The following is a 20,284-nucleotide window of genomic DNA, read 5'->3' as shown; positions in this document are numbered from 1 at the left end:
ATAGGCAAACAATTAGTTAACTAAAATGGTGCATCCACATTATAATTACTCAAGCACTGTTCACACAACTATCATGAAAACAAATTCCCATTTCAAAACAAAAGTTCTTTTTTTTTTACATTAAGCGCAAACGAAATTGGTATCGCTGAAGCTCAGAGAACGACAAACGCTATAACCTACTTAATCCGTTCCAACACATGGTTAAACCTCTACAGTAACATTTTAAGCATCCTCTGGGTCATCTCTTGTTATCTTTGTTATATTACATCTGCCAGAGGATGCCAAACCACAAAGCTATGTGAACATCAAAGGCTCAGTTACTAGTCATGCCAACCACCAGAGGAACCTGGAGGTGGGTAAGGATGCTGCTTGTGGGAAGAAGCAGCAAAATTCTGTGTGTCAGGATGCCGATCCCTGCGAAAGTCTGGAGCACTGTATGGGCCTCGTTGGCCAGTTCTATAGTTTGTTTCATCGATAGGAGGACCATACCTATCTATCACTGACCTCCCTGTTGAACCTAAAGTTGGCATTCCATATGAAGTTAAAGCAGGTTGCTCAAATCTGGATGCGATAGCGTCTGGAGATCGAGAAGAGTATCTGCTTGCATGCTGATGATCAGAGCCACTGTATCTACCATACATTCTTATCTGTGCTCGAATATCAGGATCATCCCTGATGTGCCCAGCGCCGTACATTCTTATCTGTGTTCGAATATCCATGGAAGGTGTGTTCATTGATGTTTGTGGAAGCTCATCCATGTGTCCGTAGTATATTCTTGCATTTTCCTGCATCTCTCTTCCAGGAACTGGATTCACATGAGCAGAGTCACTACTCCCCAGGGCGTGATCCTGGAGGTCCTGCCTCCTGTAAAAGCTGCCACCAATTCCACCAGATACTGCACCGTAAGCATTACCAGTAGGATCACTAGCATACAGCCCGGTTAGCTCAAGATCAGGACTGTACATTCTTGGGCCGTTATCAGTCGAAAAGGCAACGTTATTTTCTACAGATGCAACTCCATATTCGTTAACAGGTCTGAAATAGCTGTCCTCAAAGGTTGACATCTGAAGGCTAGATGCTGAGTGCTCTTGTACAAGATGATTGAAACAGTTATCATGATATCCCAATCTCTCTGAGGTGGTATGTACACTTCTACTGGACAATGGAGGTTCACGGTTGCTTGATTTGTGTTGATAATTCCTAGAGTCTGGGGGCGAGATACTCATATCAGAATCTCCTTTCACACCATGTCCTGTATTATCTGACTTCCTTTTGTCTCTTGAGCTATTTGAAACCTCCTTTGCTCTCATACTGTTGTACCGAGAAATCATCAAGTCCGAATGTGCATCTCTCTCCTCATCATGAACACCAATTTGATCTGCTTGATACATATCACTTCTGTTAGAAACAACCTTTGTTTCCTCGTATGCAACTTCTACTAGCTTTTCAGGAGGGAAGCCATCTGCTTGTACTGGTTTCCCAGCAGCGAAATTCTTGTTTCCATTAAAGTGAGCCTCTTTTCCTTTTCCAGATGTGGATTTCTGCTTATTATAGACATCATGATTCTTTGTAGATTGATCCTCACAAACATAAACCAATTCTTCATCGGTATGGGAGAAATGCCCATGCTGCTCTGCTATTCTCTTGTGCTTCTGTGTCCAATCAGCGCGACTCCACAAACAGAGTGGGGGTGGATATTTATTCCACTGGTCAATTTGTTTGTCACTCACATCCAAAGAACCAGGTAAATAGAATGACTGCAAGGTATAAATAAGTCAACTACTACAGGATGCACAAAGAGAGATGTAAGATTCAATAGAAATGTAAGTTGTATACCTTCCCAGAAAGTCTTTGCTCATCTTCCCATACCAAATCATAAGGTTGCTTTTTTCGATCTAACCTGATAGCATTCACCAGAGGTGAAAAGTAAGCAGTGTTTCAGCAGCAGAGACAACAAAACTACATTAATATGCAATGTTTTCCACAAAGATCTTCATTACCTTTCAGCCTCCTTAGGGACAATTAATATAATGAGCTTTGGCTTGAAGGTCAGAGCCTTGTCAATGAATTTGTTTGCAAGCATTGCTTTTGATCCAAAAGGAGGATTAAGGCCTATGATCTACAAAACATTTAGTGGCAATTTATTAAACATATGAAAAATGGTCCTTTCTTTAAAAAATCGATGCTATCTTACTAAAGTATGAGAATGAAATTTTGACATCAAGCAAAACTGCTTGAATTGGACTTCTAACATTTAACCTGTATAGTCATAACTCACAAGCAATAATAACTGAATGATGATATCATGTTAGTAGTTGTATTCCTGATTCAGGACGATAATCTTAAATCATCTTTGCAGATTGTAGTTGTATTCACAAGTCAGGACCATAATCTTAAACAACATTGCCCTACTGGTGAATTTGGGACTGAAGACTTATTTAGGGACAAAAGGCAAAAGAAAGACCATACCAGTTTAGATCCATGTGGTAGTTCCTTTTGACGGACAGTCATCCAGTCCCTCTTTTCAAAATTGAAAGAATTCTGCAGAGTGTCAATCATTATAAAAGGTCAGCTGATCAGAGTGAAAATGCTAATGAACCACGTTGTACTATCAAAGAGAAGCGACTAGAAATAGGACTCCAGCAAGGGAATTCCTTACAGTTATGAGTAGCACATTGTATCAACCAGCGCATATGCAAGTGATAACAACTCTGTTGAAACGAACTGGATTACAGATAAATTTATCCTATGGACATAAATTTAAGAGTAATTTTAAATATGTTTACAAACACCTAATAACTACAAATGGACCTCTTAAGATTTTCTGTAATAAGTTAAAATGGATATAGATGTCAACATTTTAGGTGCTAGGAAAGGTAATGTATGTCAACAAAAATGAAGCCAAAATATAGTCTCAGATATAGAGCTTCAAAGCCCTACCCATAGAACTAATCAAAGATTTAATTAAATAAAAATCAAGAAACAAATTAGCTCATCACCATACTTGCACCTGTTTCTGACATAACAAGAAAAGCACACCAATAGCATCATTCACTTTGTAGTAAGCAGCAGAGCAAGATTTTATATACTTGCACTGGTTTCTGGCATAATTGGCATTCTGACCAAGATTTTATATACATGAAGAACACTAAAGAGGACAAAGATTCCGTCTAGTAATAAGATTTAAAAGAAATGCACAAAATTTCATGAAAGCCTCGAAAGTTCACAATTATACCTTTGGTTGAATAACATCATAATTCTTGAAGTTGCATCTTTTGCCAACCTTATCAAGCTTTTCTTTCATGAATTGACTGAAATCATTCGTACCACAGGCGAAATCCACAATCTGCTTAAAACAGAAAATTGAGGCACTGGGCAATCAGTAAAAATACAATTGAAAATGTAATCTTTATATTTACTGCATAGAGAAGAAGGCAGTTGCTCTGTTCTCTCGTTTGCCATCCCCACTTCCTCTCAAGGAAAAAAAGAGTTAAGAGGTCCACCTCCTAACGTCACTCATTTTGCCCTATCACTGTTTGGCCAGGGAATGCAGAGTCACCATACCTCAAGAAGGAAAAAAACAAACAAACATGCAATGTAAGTATTTATGTCCATGAACATGATCACATTATGGTGGATGCAGTAGCAGCAGAGCCACCCTCTCCCTTCAATTCAATCACTATGATTGAGTGCCCAATGCCAAGGCTTTGATCTCTCAGTAGTGTTTATCGTTTTTCAGGATCTACAATGCTACCTTTCTGCTCAGTTTTTATTTATCACAAGCATCAAAGTTTTTTTTTCACAATACAAGATGCAACTAGCACAGGTGATCACCTTAGATCATGGCTTGACAGAAGTTTCAGGTGAGTGCAAGTGTATAACAGGAGTGCCATCTGTGGCTGATTTGGTCAGTAATGTTGAAACCAGCAGCGACAATCACAAATTCTTTTATCCTTTTTTAAATAATTTAAAAATGAACCCAGTCCTATCTTATTTCCAAATCTAAACCCTTTTAGCCAGGCCATTGAAGCTCGCACAGCAAGACAAAACTATCATCCCAGATTAAAATTGCTTTTAGTTGTGCCGTATGCTTAGAGCATGCATCATAAGATGAAAGCAAGAAAGGTCAGCTCAGATTCTTGGACACCTACCAACAGATCGAACATGGAGTAAATTATAGGGTGCAAATGTGGAAAACAAATGTAGAAGCCTTTTTGTGCAGCATCAGCCTTGAGAAGAATTTATCAAATTCAAGGCATGTAACTTGTGGCTACACGCCATTTACAAAGCTTGCTCGACTTCACTTCCAGTCTACAGATAGTCCTGTTTTGCCTTCTTTGAAGTTTACAAAGAGACTTGCAGTTGCAGTTAATAATTACAGTATCTACTACTTAAAAAACACAGTCATCCGTCCTCCCTCCCCCTCGGGCATAGTGCGCTCCCACCTTGAAAAAACGAAAAGAAGTCCATCCGCTCCCCACTCACAAGAAAATCATACCAAATAAACAACTTTTAAGTTTCTACTCAATCCCATAAAACAATCAATAGCATAGTATAACTCAATGTCCCGTTGCAAGGCATGGTAAATAACTAGCCAATAGAAAATTTACTGTTTTCCAAGTATAACCGTGTTGACCAAAGCTGCATCTGGTATCCGGTGTCCCTTTTTTTTCATTGCTTCTCCAGTTGCTTTTTCTTTGAACCAAGTAGATAAGACTCTGAGTTAGTTATGAGGCGATGATTTGATGAAATACTGGATTGTCAGATCGGAAGTTTTTATATATATTTGAATTGTTTTCCCATTTTTTCCTAGACAAAACACTCTCACTAGAAAATTTGATTGTCTATCATATATCATAGTGACGACATGTACTCAGAATTCCCTTCTCTCCCCAGAAAACTATAACAACAAATACATAACAAACAGTATCTAACAAGTTCTATTTCATGAAGTTTGGTCCCTTCTAAACAGATTTATTGGTTATAGGTTAACACATGGGGTTTGCAGAGCAACCAAGGATGACACAAGACAGAAAGGAGGTTGTGAAGAAAAAGAAATAAAATGGTTTGAGTGCTGCGGCATTCAACATAAGCAATTTATCCTCATCAACAAGCCTCATGCACAAAATCACTTGAAAGGGGTCATCTAGATGGTTTAGAGGTTAAGTACACCGACACCCATGGTTCAGGGGATTGTTTCAAAAAAGTATTTGGGCAGACTAAGGTCCTACTCTGAACTTGCCAAAAGAATACTTTACGACCCTTAATTAATTAGTGCAACTTGAAATAAGGTGCATGCTTTCATATATAGATAGAGTGGACTAGACAAATGGCAACAGTTATCAGTAGTTTTTTGTTAATCTCTGAAACAATGGCTAAATAAATCAAAATGTTTTATAGTGGTTGACCATTCATATTTCTTGCATGACAGAGTGAACATACCATATCTCCAGGTTGCACATACCAATGAAGCTTCTCAACAATCTGCAGAAAGAAGTACATAGGTCAATGCAATACTATAACACTCAAGAATGGGCCATGCAAGCAGGTTATACATATATAATAACAAATCATGAAGAAAATAGAAATATTCTGCACAGAACAATTATCTGTTTGTCAGCAAGGGCACCTTTTTTCTCCAATCTGTTAAAAGGAGATTTGTACTTTTATGTTTGTCTACTACACTCTGTTAGTATGTGTCTGGTTCGTGGACTAGGTAGGATAGGTTGGATCTACCCCTGTTTTGCAGAATGAGTTGATTTCATTTCTGTTTGGTTGAAGGGATGGGTTGGAGTCTGTTTTTTATTAGGTTGGAGGGATGAGATGGGATAGAGTAAACCCATCACTTATTTGGTTCGAGGGATGAATGCGGGATGGTTGGATGTGGTTTACCTCTCCACAATGAGTAAGTGAGGTTACCTCTCATATTGAAAATGATATATTGAATACTAGAATTAATATATGAATAATCTAAAGTTATACATTTAAAATATTTTAAATAATTTTAATAAAATAAAATGGACATTTCACAATAAAGATCACATATGCACATGCAGTGCAACAAGCTTGATCTCAATTTGTGTTTCATCATAAATAATTCATTGGTTAAACAACATCAAATGATGCATCAGCAAACAATATAAAAACTCTAGCGTCACCGAACCGTGTTGGGATAGATCCGTCCCACCGTTTTGGTCAGGGATAGATTGGCTCTGTCCCAACCCATCCCATCCCTAGAACCAAACACATCCTTAAGGAGTTATGTTGCTGTTTCATTTACTATTTGCCATAAGGAAAAATTATTAACCACTATTAGCATCTACTCCTTCCAGTCATAAGTATTTTACTTTTTGGGACAAGTTTCGGTCAAACTTTCAAAATTGTGACCATTAATAATGTCTCAAATGCTTAGCTTGAAAAGAAAAAGAAACGGTATAAGAATATTTGCCTTTAAAAGTATTAGAACAGTATCATAAACTTATTAGATTTTACAAATTTAATTTAATACAAAATTGATGGTCAGCATTCAAAATTTTCACTGAATCTTGTCCTAAATGTCAATTTTTTATGACAGGAGGAATAATCTCAAGAAATACCATACAACTCAGTTTAAAGCAATAGTGACAGGCATCGGGGCCGGATTTGGCCAGGGTCAGCATGGTGCTGATTAGGGCATAGCCAATGAGAATGGGCCTGTGCTCAAACTATATGAAGACCCAACTAGGATTAGATAAGAAAGGGAAGTTGAGAATTATAAATATTTCACCCTCTTAAATAGCATCAAAGCTATTTGACCAGATGTAAGTGGCAATAGGAGATACTACATCTATCCCAAAATAAATGCAATCTTAGAATTCAAAATTGTCCCCAAAAAAGTGCACTTCATAGAGTACTCCCTATGTTCCAAAATGTAATCATTTCGGATTCAAATTTTATACCAAAATATAAACATTTCTAACACTATTCATAGTACTACTTGTCCCGTCAATCACTTCCTGTTCAAAATTCTTTCCATTTTGTCCCCCACCTACCCTCCTACCCCCATCCATTTCTCATTTATTAAGGGATATCATAGTTTTTTTCTTCTCAACCTTAATCCTTACAAAACAACCTAGAAATGTTCACATTTTGGGACAGAGATAGTAGTTATCACATCATCAATCACCTCATATTCAAATTTCCCTCTATTTTAGCCCCAACTACCTCCAACTCCACACTATCTCCTTATTTAATGATGAGTATTTAAGTCATCTTCTCAACTAACTTATCTCCCAGGTGCTAGAAATACACGTATAATGAGACAGAGGTAGTAATTTTATTTTTTGCAGAACAATGGAGTAGAGGTTCCACATTTCCAATGGTGATAAAGGTTATTTCTGCTTTATTTTATTTGCTCTTTTGATTCTTATGGCACATTTTCAGAAAGAGGACAATAGGACATAATTATTAAACTACAACTAGGTGCAGCTTTGCCTGCCAAACCATGAAGTCTGAAAGCACCCAGGCAAGTATGAAAAACCAGGAAACATCCATAGAAAGGTCACTGAAAGATGTATACTCCTTCCGTCTGAAAATACTACTACTTCTAGGATTTAATTTCTTCAGCTACTTCCTCACGTCAACCAACCACAACTATTTCTCAATCCCAACCTTAATTTCTTCAAAAAAATAGCATAAGTTGTACTCCATCCATCCACCAAAAGATGTTTGGAGTTGTTTGGAGATATTAAGGTTGAGAGAATGGAGGGTTGTGATTGGTGATGGGAAAGTAGAAAGGAAAACTAAATGATGGATGGTTATGAGTGGTTGAGATTAGTACAGAGTGTCCTTATATTTTTGGCCTCAGGGAATACTATTTTGAGACAGAGGGAGTACTAAACATATCCTGAAACAAACAGAGTATGCTGCTGACATGATGCTATTCAGACATTTAGTCAAGAAATTCAATACCAGCGCTAAGCGCAATACTTATATGTCATATTGTAAAATTGATTAGTTTCCTTTCATTTGTAGTTACTCAACAGTAGTTAGAGTCCATGGGCAGTTCCTTATAATCAAGATATGGTCTCTACTGCAAGCCCATGTAACAATCCAAGAAAAAATCTTTCATACATCATTTTGTAAATACTCCCTCCATTCTAAAGTGTAAGCATTTCCAGGATTTCAATATTATCTCACAATATAAGCATTCCTGGCACTATTCACAGTACTACTTGTTCCATCAATCACTTCCCATTTAAAATTTCTTATTCTATCCCCAACTACCCTTCCACCCCTATCCATTCCTCATTTATTGAGGAACACTAAACTCATTTCTTCGCAACCTTAATCCTGCTAAGCAACCTAGAAATGATTACCTTTTGGAACGGAGGTAGTAAATGATTACCTCAACGAGCTTCTCATTCTTTGTAAAATGGCGTCCAAAAGACGTGTAGCGCATGCCATGAATAAAAGGTGCAAGGTACACTCTGAGCTTATTCTGGTGAGAAAATGATAGAACATTGGTATATTTGATCAGTAAACTAGGCAGATAGTGGTATAATAAGCTTTGCAGATGATGAGAAATTTTGTATCACCATATCAGCCAGATACAGTTACATCTAGAAAAAATACTCCCACCGTTCCCCAGCCACAATATTTCCTTTCATGATATCCAATACTCAATAGTGGCCATTAATATTTTCACAACAGAGTCATGAACGAGCCAACATGTAGAAGTACTGCAATTAAAAGTACTAGAGATGAAAAATATTAGGATGTCATGCTTAGTAGCTTGCAAGATTAGGATTCTTAACTTACAGCTTCAATGGGTAACTTCACTGAATTATGGGAAATGTACTAGAATAGAAATATTTGCATTATCCAGAAAGAAGAAAGAGAAGCCCTAAAAGATCTTAGCATAGGTTCGAAATAAGACCATTATTACAAGATATGTCAGAAGGTCTGTATCCACATACATGCCATCTTGTTAACTGCCTTAAAACTTCAGATTCACAGACTGCTTTAGCGTCATCAACAGCACCTCCAGTTTCCAGTTTTTGTAAAGCAGCTTTCACTGCCTACAAAAGCATATCAATAAGAGTGAGTACTGGTGGGTTTTCAGGTTGGCAATCTACCTCTCCCAGAACTTTCATCCATACCTGAATTGAACGCTCAAGCTTGCCTCGTACAATGATTTTGTCAATCTGCTGGCCAGAGGATGCATAAGTTGAAGGAATGGCACACCTTCTAGAGATATCGGCCAATGTCAAGGAAGAAACCTCCTTTTCTACCAAAGCCAATACCCTACAATAGAATAATAAAATACATAATCAACTACAGGGAGTCTCAAATCTGGAAAGTAATTATGATAATAAGGTCAAACAAAAGAAGAATGCTACACCAAAAAGATATAAATAAGATTGTTATTGGATGCATAATATAAACATCACCTGCTTAGGTTTTGAAGTAAGGTTACTCTTACACATGTACCCAACCCATGGTAAGAATCAAGCCGACAAGTCTAGATTCTTACAATTGTGGTCATGAACAGTGTATTGAAGCATACCTTCACGCACCCACAAGTCCACATGTTCCATCAGAAAATAAGTAATCACCTAACGATGGCAGAGCACAAAGAGACCTTGCGGAGGTGAAGCATGCAAAGAACAAGCTAGTTATGCATCTACCTAGCATCATACAAACAACACAGATGCTAACATGCCCAATAATGTAACCAAAAGAAAAGGAACTTTTGGACATGGTTAGTTTGTTCAACATATTGTGCTTTCAATTCAATGTACTCAATGCCTTGTTATGCAATGGAATGTTCTGGCCTTTTTTCTTTATCCATAAGAAATTTCTTTCGCTGCATACAAAGATGTGAGTACCTAATTTTATGAGTACAACTGCAAATGGACTACATGTTATGATTGTAAAAGCTTAATACTAGAACTTGTTTTAGATTTTGGTTGGCCCTCCTAATTTCATTAAGAACAGCAACAGATTCACAAACCATAATAGCAGATGCAAGGGAGAAAGAAGAGTTGGAAGGTTTCATTTTTTTTATGGGTTGACTAGTTTTGGCCTGTCCGTAAACACCAATGAAGCAATAAAGCCTCTGCAGTTTTTTCGGTATACTGTGAAGGGTCAAGACAATTTTCCATTTCTACTTCATGTATATATACCTTTGTAGTAACTAATCCTATGTGAGAGGTGGCAACCAGACAATTAAGAAGTGCAGGGGGTATCCTGTTACAAATATAAGCATATGAGACAATAACAATTCTCAGGAGCAATAATTAGGTGCATTGCCTTTTTCACTCGACATTTTGACAAAATATAAACATCTGCAAGCACTTTCTCACCAGTTATTGTGTTGCATGCTGATAGCATGAGTAGATCTGAGCAAAATAGGTTCAGCAAGACCCTGAACTGGATGGCTTAACCGCTTGGTACAAGCCTGAATTTAGAAGCAGGACTGGACAGGAATATCAATATCACTGGGGGCTTCAAAAATAACTTGTTTGCTCACTTTTAATGGAGAATGCATAAATGACAGGTTGTCTAGCTAAAGTACACAAAACTTAGTGTCTAATCAGTGCATATTTACATCACACCTGCTTGGTCTGGATTTTGCTCATAGATTTAGCATGATGTATGGAAACTAGACATAGAAGGAAAGGAGGATTGACTTGATGAATTATGTCAAATTATATGAAATGACATAACCATCGCAACCACTAGTCAACATATTCGTCTTGAAGAGAAGAAATATATTCTCTGATGCCCTCATTGTTCTAATCTGTTTACACGAAACAATGTATCCAAGTGACTCACCTCTTCTCAGTTTCACTATCCACAATAGGGAATGAGCTCTGAGGTATCTTCCCCATAAGCGATGAAGTCCCCAATTCCTTTTCAAGTTCTTTCATATGTTGATCTCTACTGTTTGAAGCAGCTGCAACACACTCAACCAAAGATGCTTCGGGCAGTGTTGCCTCTTTCAGGTATTTTGTCTTTTTCTTTTCAGACTCAAAAACATGTCCCTCGAAAGAAGTTTTCACCCCAGCTTTTTTTGCTCTGTCACTTTTTGCATTGAACTTCTCATTTAACTTACGCTTCTGTAAAGGTTCGTGAACATTTGAATCATCAAAGATCTGTCTTTTCTTCTCAGCTAGTTCTTTCACTTTCTTCTTTACAGAATAAGCTGTTTTTGCAACATGAGGAAACCTTAGATGGTCTCTGGGTGGTGTTCCAATATCAAGGTCTATTTCATGGTCCCTGTAAGTGTTAACTAGATGTGAGTTTCACCCCACAATTAGTACAGAAAATTCATATGAACGTTTACATACAAGCAGTAGATTAGAATCCTTTTTGAAAGCTCCCATGCACGGGTTATAATACCCTCCGCGTCATTGTCTTCAAAGGAAATTTCCCTGTCAAATAATTTCAGGACAGGAGTGAGAAGGCCAAAGAAAGCCATATGCAATAACTGAGACAGGGAACTAACAATGTATAAAAAATTAAAACCTTGGCAAGCATTTTCTATGGTAGGATCTTGGGCAACGTCTGCAGACAGCAAATTGCAATGGTTCTTGAGTCCTATCTTCCAGGCCTTTACAACTAAAGCACCAATGTACAGGGCACGTAAATGAAAATCCAACCATAATATTTTTCTCCAATTCAGAAGCCTCATTCATGTTGTTAGGATGAAGCAATTGTGCAACACACTTGGGGTGGTAGAAGTGTCCACACGTTGCATTATTACAGAGGAAGACCTAAAAAATTTGCAAGTGTCAACATCTTAAATTTTTTAAAAAATGGCTAGAAAAGTCGGGATTCAAAACAGATACAGAATGAACAACTTGTTTGGAAAAGAGTTAGTGAAAGGATATTACACCATATATGCCACTAGGACAAATCAAATAGAAGCAACTTTTTCTTATCCATGTTTATTCCTTTAGATAAATATTCAAAATCCCCTTATAATAATACATTAGTTAGTTTGCATTTGCATCTGTCAGCTAGAACAGTTGAATTGTTTTCTGCTATTTAAATGAGCGTTCAAACGTTCAAATAGAAGATGGTAAGTTACAATGAGTACTGCCATTTCCTATTGAAGACAGTAAGTGAAAACAGAGGTCAGAAGAAGCTATAGCTCTCCTTCTACAAGCAGTGTAAGCCTTCTGTCCCAAAAAGAATCAACTTCTGGGTGTGAATCTGGACAATCCCAGATAGGTGAACTTGTGCATTTTACCTATAGCTATAAAGTACAAACCAGCCTTTCTCCTCTTATTTTCGTCATACCTATCATGTTTTGATTCAAGGCAACTGCTGATCCCAAGTATTGACACTCAATCCATCTACAATTGTTCAATGCCTGTAATGATTCTTGGTGCTGAAAATGTAAGCTTGACACACTACCTATGAATTATAAGAACAAGTTCATATTTTATTCTCCACTGGTGCACATTTGATCTTAGGTTGGGACTTATTTTTTTAATAAAAAAAGGATGCTGTCATTTTGTAAGGTTGAGACAACCAGAAGCTGTGTTTCATCATATCAAATACCTTGGCATTTGTCCCATCTGAAGGCTCCAAGGCTCCACAGACAAAGCATTGGTGCTGCTTATGCTCACAATTCTTACACACAAAATTTTTTATTGCCTATAAAACAGTAGAAAAGTATAATTTTACAATCCAGGCAAAACAAACCAGGAATGGAGCAAGTATCAGGGCTCTTTACAAGTCAAAAAGTTTAAAACTACCTTAACTTCTGCCTTTGTGTACCCTAGGGTTGCACAGTAAGAATCTTCTCCATCTCTTATTTTTGCATGGAAGGACCTCATACATGAACCTTCACAGCTACAAAATAAACAGCATACGGCATACATTAATACATTAAAGAGATTAGATAACTCAAAAAAATGTAGGAAGATAGTAACATTCCATGCTCGTCTTATCCCATGAGAATATACTGTGTTCCAGGGGAAAAGAAAAGCAGAATCGTTTGTTAAGGATGGCTTTTTAAATACCATGTGGGTTAATGGTTTCTTTTACATATACAAGCAGGTTCATACTATATCGCCATCATCAAATGTGCCTCAAGAATCAAGATTTATACAGATATTCAGATCACTAACCCATCTTCAATTTGTTTTAGAAAATTAGAAGTCCTCAAATAAAATTACCTAACACTTGGATGGTTATAATAGTGCATGTATATACATAGGAATCCTGAGTACATTGTTTCTTACACTTAAGAATAACAGAGAAGTTGTCAAATAAAGCTACCAAATATTTGAATGGTAAACATAAGCATTGGAAAGCATCAAATAAAACACCCACTTGCTCCTTCAGCCATGGAAAAAGTTCTCTGTTTACCATTGAATATTAACCCACTCCCTTGTTTGCCATTGGAAAATTAAAGTTGCATTGTCTGCCACTGGTTTATTTTTATCGTCCCTTTTTTGCCACTTCAGCCTTCTTGCTGTTAAACTAAATGTGAAAGAACTTTTTGCTGTTTGTTGCTCTTTCTTCCTCATACCCCTCAAGCAGCACCACACATAGCAAAGCACACACCCATCTGCCCAGTGCATGGGGTCCTTCCTCACCGGTGGTAGCCACGGCACATGTAGAGAAGACCGTCTGGTGGAGTGTGTGTGTGGACAGAAGGTCACTAGGGGATAGAGAAGGGCCTTGCTGTGGCTGGTTCAGCGCTTGCCGAGCCTTGCTTGCCACTGTGTTTGTTGACTCTGATGAGAGGCATTATGGTGTCTAGTGTGGCTCTCCTTGGTGGCACTGTTTGACAGCACAGGACACATCGGGTAGTGCCTCAATGTCATATGGATCAACCGGATCCAGGAAAAATTAAGACAACATAATAGGCACGATTTTGTTCCAAAGAAAGGAAGCCATCACACTTAATACTTGTTATCTAACAAATTCAAACTTGGCATGACATGGCCCTTGAAGACCAGCGTTTGAATTAGCAGTTGGGACAAAATTTGAACTCTATAAATTGTTATATTTTGGGATGTAGGAGTATCTCTGAAGCATAGTAAGAAAATAGGGAATCCACAAAATCGTCTTCAACAAGTTCAATAAATGACAGAATTTACATGCTACCGCCCTGTAATGCCTGGAAACTCCTACAACGATAACCAGGTAGTAATAAAAAGATTAAACAACTAGATCTTTATGAACTCAAGGTACATTTAAATGCTTGTCACAGCTAGAGTTTATTTTGAAATTAGCTATTCAGTGGTTCACACCTAATTGTCACAAGTAAAACAGTTAGAAACTAATATGTTGTGTATCCTCGACCTACAGTGAAGTTAAGTGCAGCTTTGAAGAAAGAAAAGGCTGTCAAATACAACTATTAATTTATATATTTTGTTAAACTGTGGATTTAGTTACTAAAATGTTTCACGCAAATCATCCTACAAACCCTAATTCTTAAGTTTCTGTAATATTCGTAAACTTGCACTTGGAAGGAAGTAGAAGGGTGCCTACCATAAGAGCTCTCCTCCATTATCACAAATAGCACATACTGAATCAAATAAATCTCCATCTTCCTCATCCTCTTCATCATCATCATTGTTGGGTACATATGTGCTGTCTTCTTCAATCATCTCATCCATTTCATTAACATCAGCAACCAGCTCTTGTTTAATGTCCTGCTCTTGTTTAATGTCCAGCTCTTGTTTAACGCCCAGCTCTTGTTTAACATCCCAATCTTGTTTAACGCCCAGCTCTTGTTTAACATCCCGCTCTTGTTTAACGCCCAGATTATTTGAAGCAACCTAGTTGAAAATCAAGAGGAAACTAAGCAGAGAGATGAAATACACAATTAAAAGTATTACCAAGAACAAATCTGACCTACCTCACTGATATTTTTCATAATCTTGTCTTTCACGAAGACTTGGAAAACCTGTCAGAAATTGTGAAAGACAATCTTATGAAAAAAAAATTAAGAGATGTTGGGTGTACATTGCTGAATTGTAAAATTGGTAAATGTTGGAAGGGTGCAGTTAGGAGCACAAGAAACAAGTGCTAAGGGGGTAGGCATGCAATAAAATAATAAGTAAACAGGATGCAAAAACAGGGAAGCCGGAGTGCTAAAAGAGATAGCATGTCTGATATAAACAATGGGGGAACAGAGAAGTAATAATGAAGTAAGACATATTACGATGGTCCAACAAAAGGTGTAAATCCTGTAACATAAATCATCCTTACAAAACATTAACTCTTCTGTTCATGATCATGATACAATTTTCTGTATGCAACGCCAACAGAATTTACCAGAAAACATTTTGGACTAAATTCTACGGAACACGGAAATTCAATCGCACTCCATGTATGCTGCAACAAGAATCTGGACCCCATACCTGTGAATTTGTAAAATCTGAGTCTCTCTGAGCATAGAGTTTTATTAAATTCTGATTATCCGTAAAGTCATCTTCCGATGGCCCAACCTCAAATCTCCTGTGGTACCAAAAAGAAGTGGACTAGTAATAAGGTCAGAGTACCTAATTACGACTATGAAAACATAAAGTAATGAATACGTTTAGCACATACTCAAACACCCCATGGAGGTGATCCCACAGGTCCTTCTCAGAATCCATTGGCCTCCTTCGGGCAAAGTGAAGCATTTCCACAGTGATCAGTACAGACCGGATGGTCTCCTCGTAGCTAGGCCTCGGCTTCAGCAGGGCAATCCAACTGCCCTCCGTCGAAAGCACTGTGATCTCAGGCAAGTCTCCATCAAGAACTAGCTTCCAGGCGACCACCTGCTTGTAGACTTTCTGGAGGCCACCGTCGGTGAACCCCCGCAGGTAGACATCCTTTTTGAACGACGCGACCTCCTCCGCCGCATCGAACTGGAATGGCAGGACATCGAAGGAGACGGGCACATCATTGTCGTCTACAAAGTAGTAATTCTCCACCGCCTTGAGCTGAGGCTCAAGGTCGTCGTCCGATGACATCATGGCCGCAGCGCAACACCACCCAAATCCGCTATCTGCAAAAGAAGAGTGAGACATGAAAAAAGAACTAAAAATTTTCAGGCGCATTGCGCGAGATTAAATTCCGCCGAGCAAAGCGGAGGGATTTCTCCAAGCCGAATTCCACCGATGCCAAATTGCCCATCACAAAAACCGCAAAACACGAACCCACCCCCCACAGAAACCGTGGAAACACACCTATAAAAGAAACTGATTTTTATTTATGAAAAAAAAAAGAACGAAGTCCTACCGAAACCCTAGAAAGAAAAATCTCCGGGAGATAGAGCGAGGAGGGATCAAAGCTGAACCGTACGGAGAGTGGTGCGGGAGGTAGGAGGCGGAATCGCGAGAAGGGACCGAACCCTAGACGCAGAGTGCGACGGAGACGGAGGAGATTTGCAGGTCGGCCCGGGGAGAAAAGAGAGTAGAAGAACGTTCGAGGAGACTTTGCAGGTGGTCAGGCGTGCCTCGTGTGGAAAGAAAATCTTTCCACTAAAGGGCATTTATATCTTCGAGATTTCAGCTTAAAGATATAGCAGTATTATTTTCATCTAGCACTTGACTCAGGGGTTGTTTAGTGTGAAAAAACATCAAATCAAGTTTTTGCATATTCATTTGAAGTATTAAACGTATTCTAATTACAAAACAAATTTCAAATTCCGCTTGTAAACTGTGAGACGAATCTTTTGAGTCTAATTAATCCATCATTAACATATGTTAGTTACTGTAGTATTTATGGCTAATCACATCATAATTAGACTCAAAAGATTCATCTCACTATTTTCCGCATAATTGTGTAATTAGTTTTAATGTTCATACATATTTAATATTTTATTTAGGTGTCCAAAAATTCGATATGATATTTTGCGAAAAGTTTTTCGAACTAAACAGGGCCTCAATAGGTATAGGCATGGGGTTAACTTTATTTTCCTATGGCACTTGACCCAATAGGTATGGATATAAGGTTAACCTTTTGTTCGTGCGCCTGCCAGTAACATGAAAATCTATATTTTGACCATAAGTAACTCATGCCCAATCCAAAATTTATATAGAGGTTTATTTTGGTCTACCTCTCTGGTACCTATTTTCTATTGACCCATTAAAATCTTGAACTTAGATGAAATTATGCTAGCTTGTTTATAATTTGCATCGTTCCCTTAAACCACTAGTGATTTTTTTTAATTTATTGGTTATGTTGCTCGTTGTTTAGTTATCTTTATATTGAGATATTAATCATGTGAAACTCATTGGGTACCTATCGGGTATATCCATGCCCAACGAGCATGGGCATGGGTATAAACTTCTACCCGCCAATCATATTGTGGATCAATCGAATGGGCAAAAAGAAGGTATCGGATCGAACATGAACTTGCTCTACCCATAGTCGACATAGCTCATTGTCATCTCTAGATGTATTGTTGAGTACCTTGTAACATGCATCGATTTTTTACTCTAAGTAGTACTACTACTTTCCCATCTAATCACGTAGCTTTGGCTCTTGATGTTAAATGACAATGCATTTGTTCACTTCTATTACTATTACCAGTAGTGTACTTTAGGAAATAGTTTTGTTATCTACACCAGGCTCAAAAAAGCTTGAAGCTCAAACGAGCCGAGCTTTAGCCTTCAAGCTCGAAGGTAATATAGGTAGGAGTGTAAGTGGGTCGATCCGCAAACCCGCTTATAGGCCTGTAAGTGGGTTGGCGTACCGGCCCACTACACCCTAATTAGATATAGGCTCATCTTAAGCTCGGTCTTGGGTTTACATCAAGCTTGAGCCTATGCAATCAAACTCGGACCATTGTATTTGATGCAATTAAATATTTACAACATGAGCTCACATGATCATATTTTAATAAAAAAATATATACTCTCTCCATCCCATAAAAAACCAACTTTTCGGTTTTTTTTATCGAGCATTTGACCATCCGTCTTATTTGAAAAATTTTCAAGTAATTTTAAAAAATTAGTCACACATAAAGTACTATTCATGTTTTATCATCTAATAAAATAAAATTATTAATCATATTTTTTTGAATAAGATGAAGAGTTAAATATTGTATCTAAAAACTGAAAAGTTGATTTGTTTTGGGACGGAGGGTGTATGTTTTAATCACTAATATTCTATGTGCATATGCAAGAAGGAAAATTTTAACTAGAATTCAGCTTTGATACATATTCTAAAATTTGAATTTTTTTAATGAATTTTTTTATGTTTTATAGTCCGTGGGAGTGGGACCCAAAGTTTCATGTAATGGGTTATCAATGTTGCAATCATTAATTTTTAAATGTTTCGCTTTTCTGAAACTTTTGGCCAAAGCATGAAACATATTTCTCCAATTGATGAAAACCGCTCAGTTTGGCTTCCAATTGAGCGTCCAATTTGTAGAAATGTCTTTTTTTCCCCCATTTATGCAACCCTAGTTTAAGAGATAGCTATGGATGAGAAGCTAGTCCAATCTTCACAACTCAAGACACCTGATATGGTTTTATGACGAGAAATAAATAAAACTGGCTGCTGAATCTTCTCAACTAAAGACACCAGATATTGGAACCTTCTTTTGTATCCAACATACAATAAATCTTAACCAATGGGCTGGTTTGCAAAATATTTTATCCACATGGACTCCATGATCAATTCTGTGATATTGCATTCATGTGTCTTCCCAGCCGTGTATCTTTTCAAAATATTATCTCCACTTGAGAAGTTTACCTTTTAAGCCATTGTCATTACTCAAAAATCTATTCTTGTTACCAAGGTTTTGAATGCCTAGTTTGCATTCTTTTCTCATCAGCATGTATTTTCTTAAATGGTCACTCTATACTTCCTTTTCTGGTCATCACATCTCTACAAAATAATTAGACATATAGTAAACCCCATCTTTGAAGCTCCTTGTGGAATTTCAAAAAGGAAACAAAAATCAGGGAAGGCCAAAATAACCAAGTTTAGAAGGACTAGTTTCCAACACTATGAGATGTTTTCGTCTATGTACTGAGTGTTTTCTACGATCTATCTTCATCTTCTTTCTGATCAACATTTTAAGGCTTCCGATAATGGATAGGAATACCAACATATCTGAATGCAAACTGACAGACAAAATTAAAAAAATGTTGTGTATATTGATCTTTTGTTACTTGGCTTTCTTCAAACAAAAAATATCAATTTTTTATGGAAGATTCTTTCCACTCAAAGTGTTATTTATACACATATAGTATGACCTTATGTTTTGTCCATGTTCAAAGTCATGATCTAAAAGTAGTGGAGCTTAGTGGAGGCCAACATGGGTATGGTCCCAGTCATTTTGTGTTAGTAGTCATTCCTACTACTACCCATGGTTGCTAAGGCTGCTTTGTTGGGTTGGTTAGTACATAGGTGAGTGAGAGGTAATTATTATCATTGTTTCTACGGTTGGTGCCTCCTTCAGTTTAGCTCGAGCTCCTCCGTTGTGTTATCAATGTTGGGAGTTTAGGTGTTCTCCGGTTGGTTATTAATGAATGAAGGTCATAAACAATGTTTAGTATCTCTTCAATTTCATCTGATTTTGATTCATCTTTGTTCCAAAATGTTTCCTTTAGTTAAGTTCAGTCATAAACAATACTTTAAGCCAATGAATCAACCTATTTGGTTGTTTGATTTCTGGCTCAGAGATAAGATTTTCTCCTTGAGTGACATACTATGGTATATAATCCATGTATTGCTTCTATTTGATCATCCAAGTTTTGTATCTACCTCTATTTAATAGTTTGGCATGGAGAGAGTTACGACCTACACGAGCTGTTGAGTGCAAACCGAAAGATACAAGACCGTGGTATCTTGGTGAACCACTGTCCCATTAGTGCAGTTCTGTGAGGGTGTAATCCTCCATGAAGAGACATTGTGGGCTAACCTTATCAGGCTGCAGCACCTGATGCCAGACTGTAGGGTGGTTCTAGTGCTGGTGGATGAGGTGGGACTGGGTTCCATTTATTATGGAGTCCAAAACTGCTCCTTTACAGTAGAGTAAAAATCGTATGAATTAGAATTTAAAATTTTTAAACAAAATTGTCATAGTTTGAAGGGAATACCGCGCGATTTGTAGCGATTATCGCGTGGTTTTGGTGAAATTGATAACGCGGCATCAGAGAAAATAATCAAGGCGGGTTTTGCAATATCGATAATCGTGATTTTGTGCGAAAACCGCACGATATGTCGCGATTATTGGAATATATGTCACGATTATCGTGATATATCTCCATGATTTTTTTAATATTTCTTCCTTTTTTTAATTTTTTGAATTATCGTGATATTTACCAAATCA

The 20,284-nt window shown here is 37.6% G+C and overlaps 1 protein-coding gene across 1 annotated transcript; it reads right to left on the bottom strand.

Annotated features, from left to right (window-relative positions):
• On the bottom strand, nucleotides 1–16,444 carry LOC102702871 (protein ENHANCED DOWNY MILDEW 2-like). The gene is made up of 19 exons (XM_015840459.2): nucleotides 16,300–16,444; nucleotides 15,562–16,003; nucleotides 15,372–15,468; nucleotides 14,867–14,914; nucleotides 14,497–14,786; nucleotides 12,750–12,846; nucleotides 12,553–12,648; nucleotides 11,512–11,759; nucleotides 11,334–11,417; nucleotides 10,819–11,262; nucleotides 9,141–9,285; nucleotides 8,958–9,059; nucleotides 8,387–8,479; nucleotides 5,443–5,484; nucleotides 3,236–3,346; nucleotides 2,470–2,541; nucleotides 2,001–2,119; nucleotides 1,837–1,900; nucleotides 1–1,757 (listed from the first exon to the last, which is right to left on the bottom strand). Exons 2-19 carry the CDS (start codon nucleotides 15,969–15,971, stop codon nucleotides 321–323), a joined length of 3,999 nt encoding a protein of 1,332 aa, XP_015695945.1. The 5' UTR covers nucleotides 15,972–16,003; nucleotides 16,300–16,444; the 3' UTR covers nucleotides 1–320.
• Nucleotides 16,445–20,284: the final 3,840 nt, after the last annotated feature.

Source organism: Oryza brachyantha, chromosome 8 (assembly GCF_000231095.2).
Source record: "Oryza brachyantha chromosome 8, ObraRS2, whole genome shotgun sequence".
NCBI classification, from domain to species: Eukaryota; Viridiplantae; Streptophyta; class Magnoliopsida; order Poales; family Poaceae; genus Oryza; species Oryza brachyantha.
The sequence above is the reverse complement of the archived record's forward strand: the minus strand, read 5'-3'. Positions and strand labels throughout refer to the sequence as shown.

What these genes read in the sequence shown, in the direction of transcription:
- LOC102702871 (XM_015840459.2), bottom strand. Translation starts at nt 15,971, where the DNA reads ATGATGTCATCGGACGACGACCTTGAGCCTCAGCTCAAGGCGGTGGAG. An exon ending in CATAGAAAATGCTTGCCAAG is followed by an intron (nt 11,418 to 11,511) that starts GTTTTAATTTTT and finishes ATTATTTGACAG; the next exon opens with GGAAATTTCCTTTGAAGACA. An exon ending in ATGATGTTATTCAACCAAAG is followed by an intron (nt 2,542 to 3,235) that starts GTATAATTGTGA and finishes GACACTCTGCAG; the next exon opens with AATTCTTTCAATTTTGAAAA.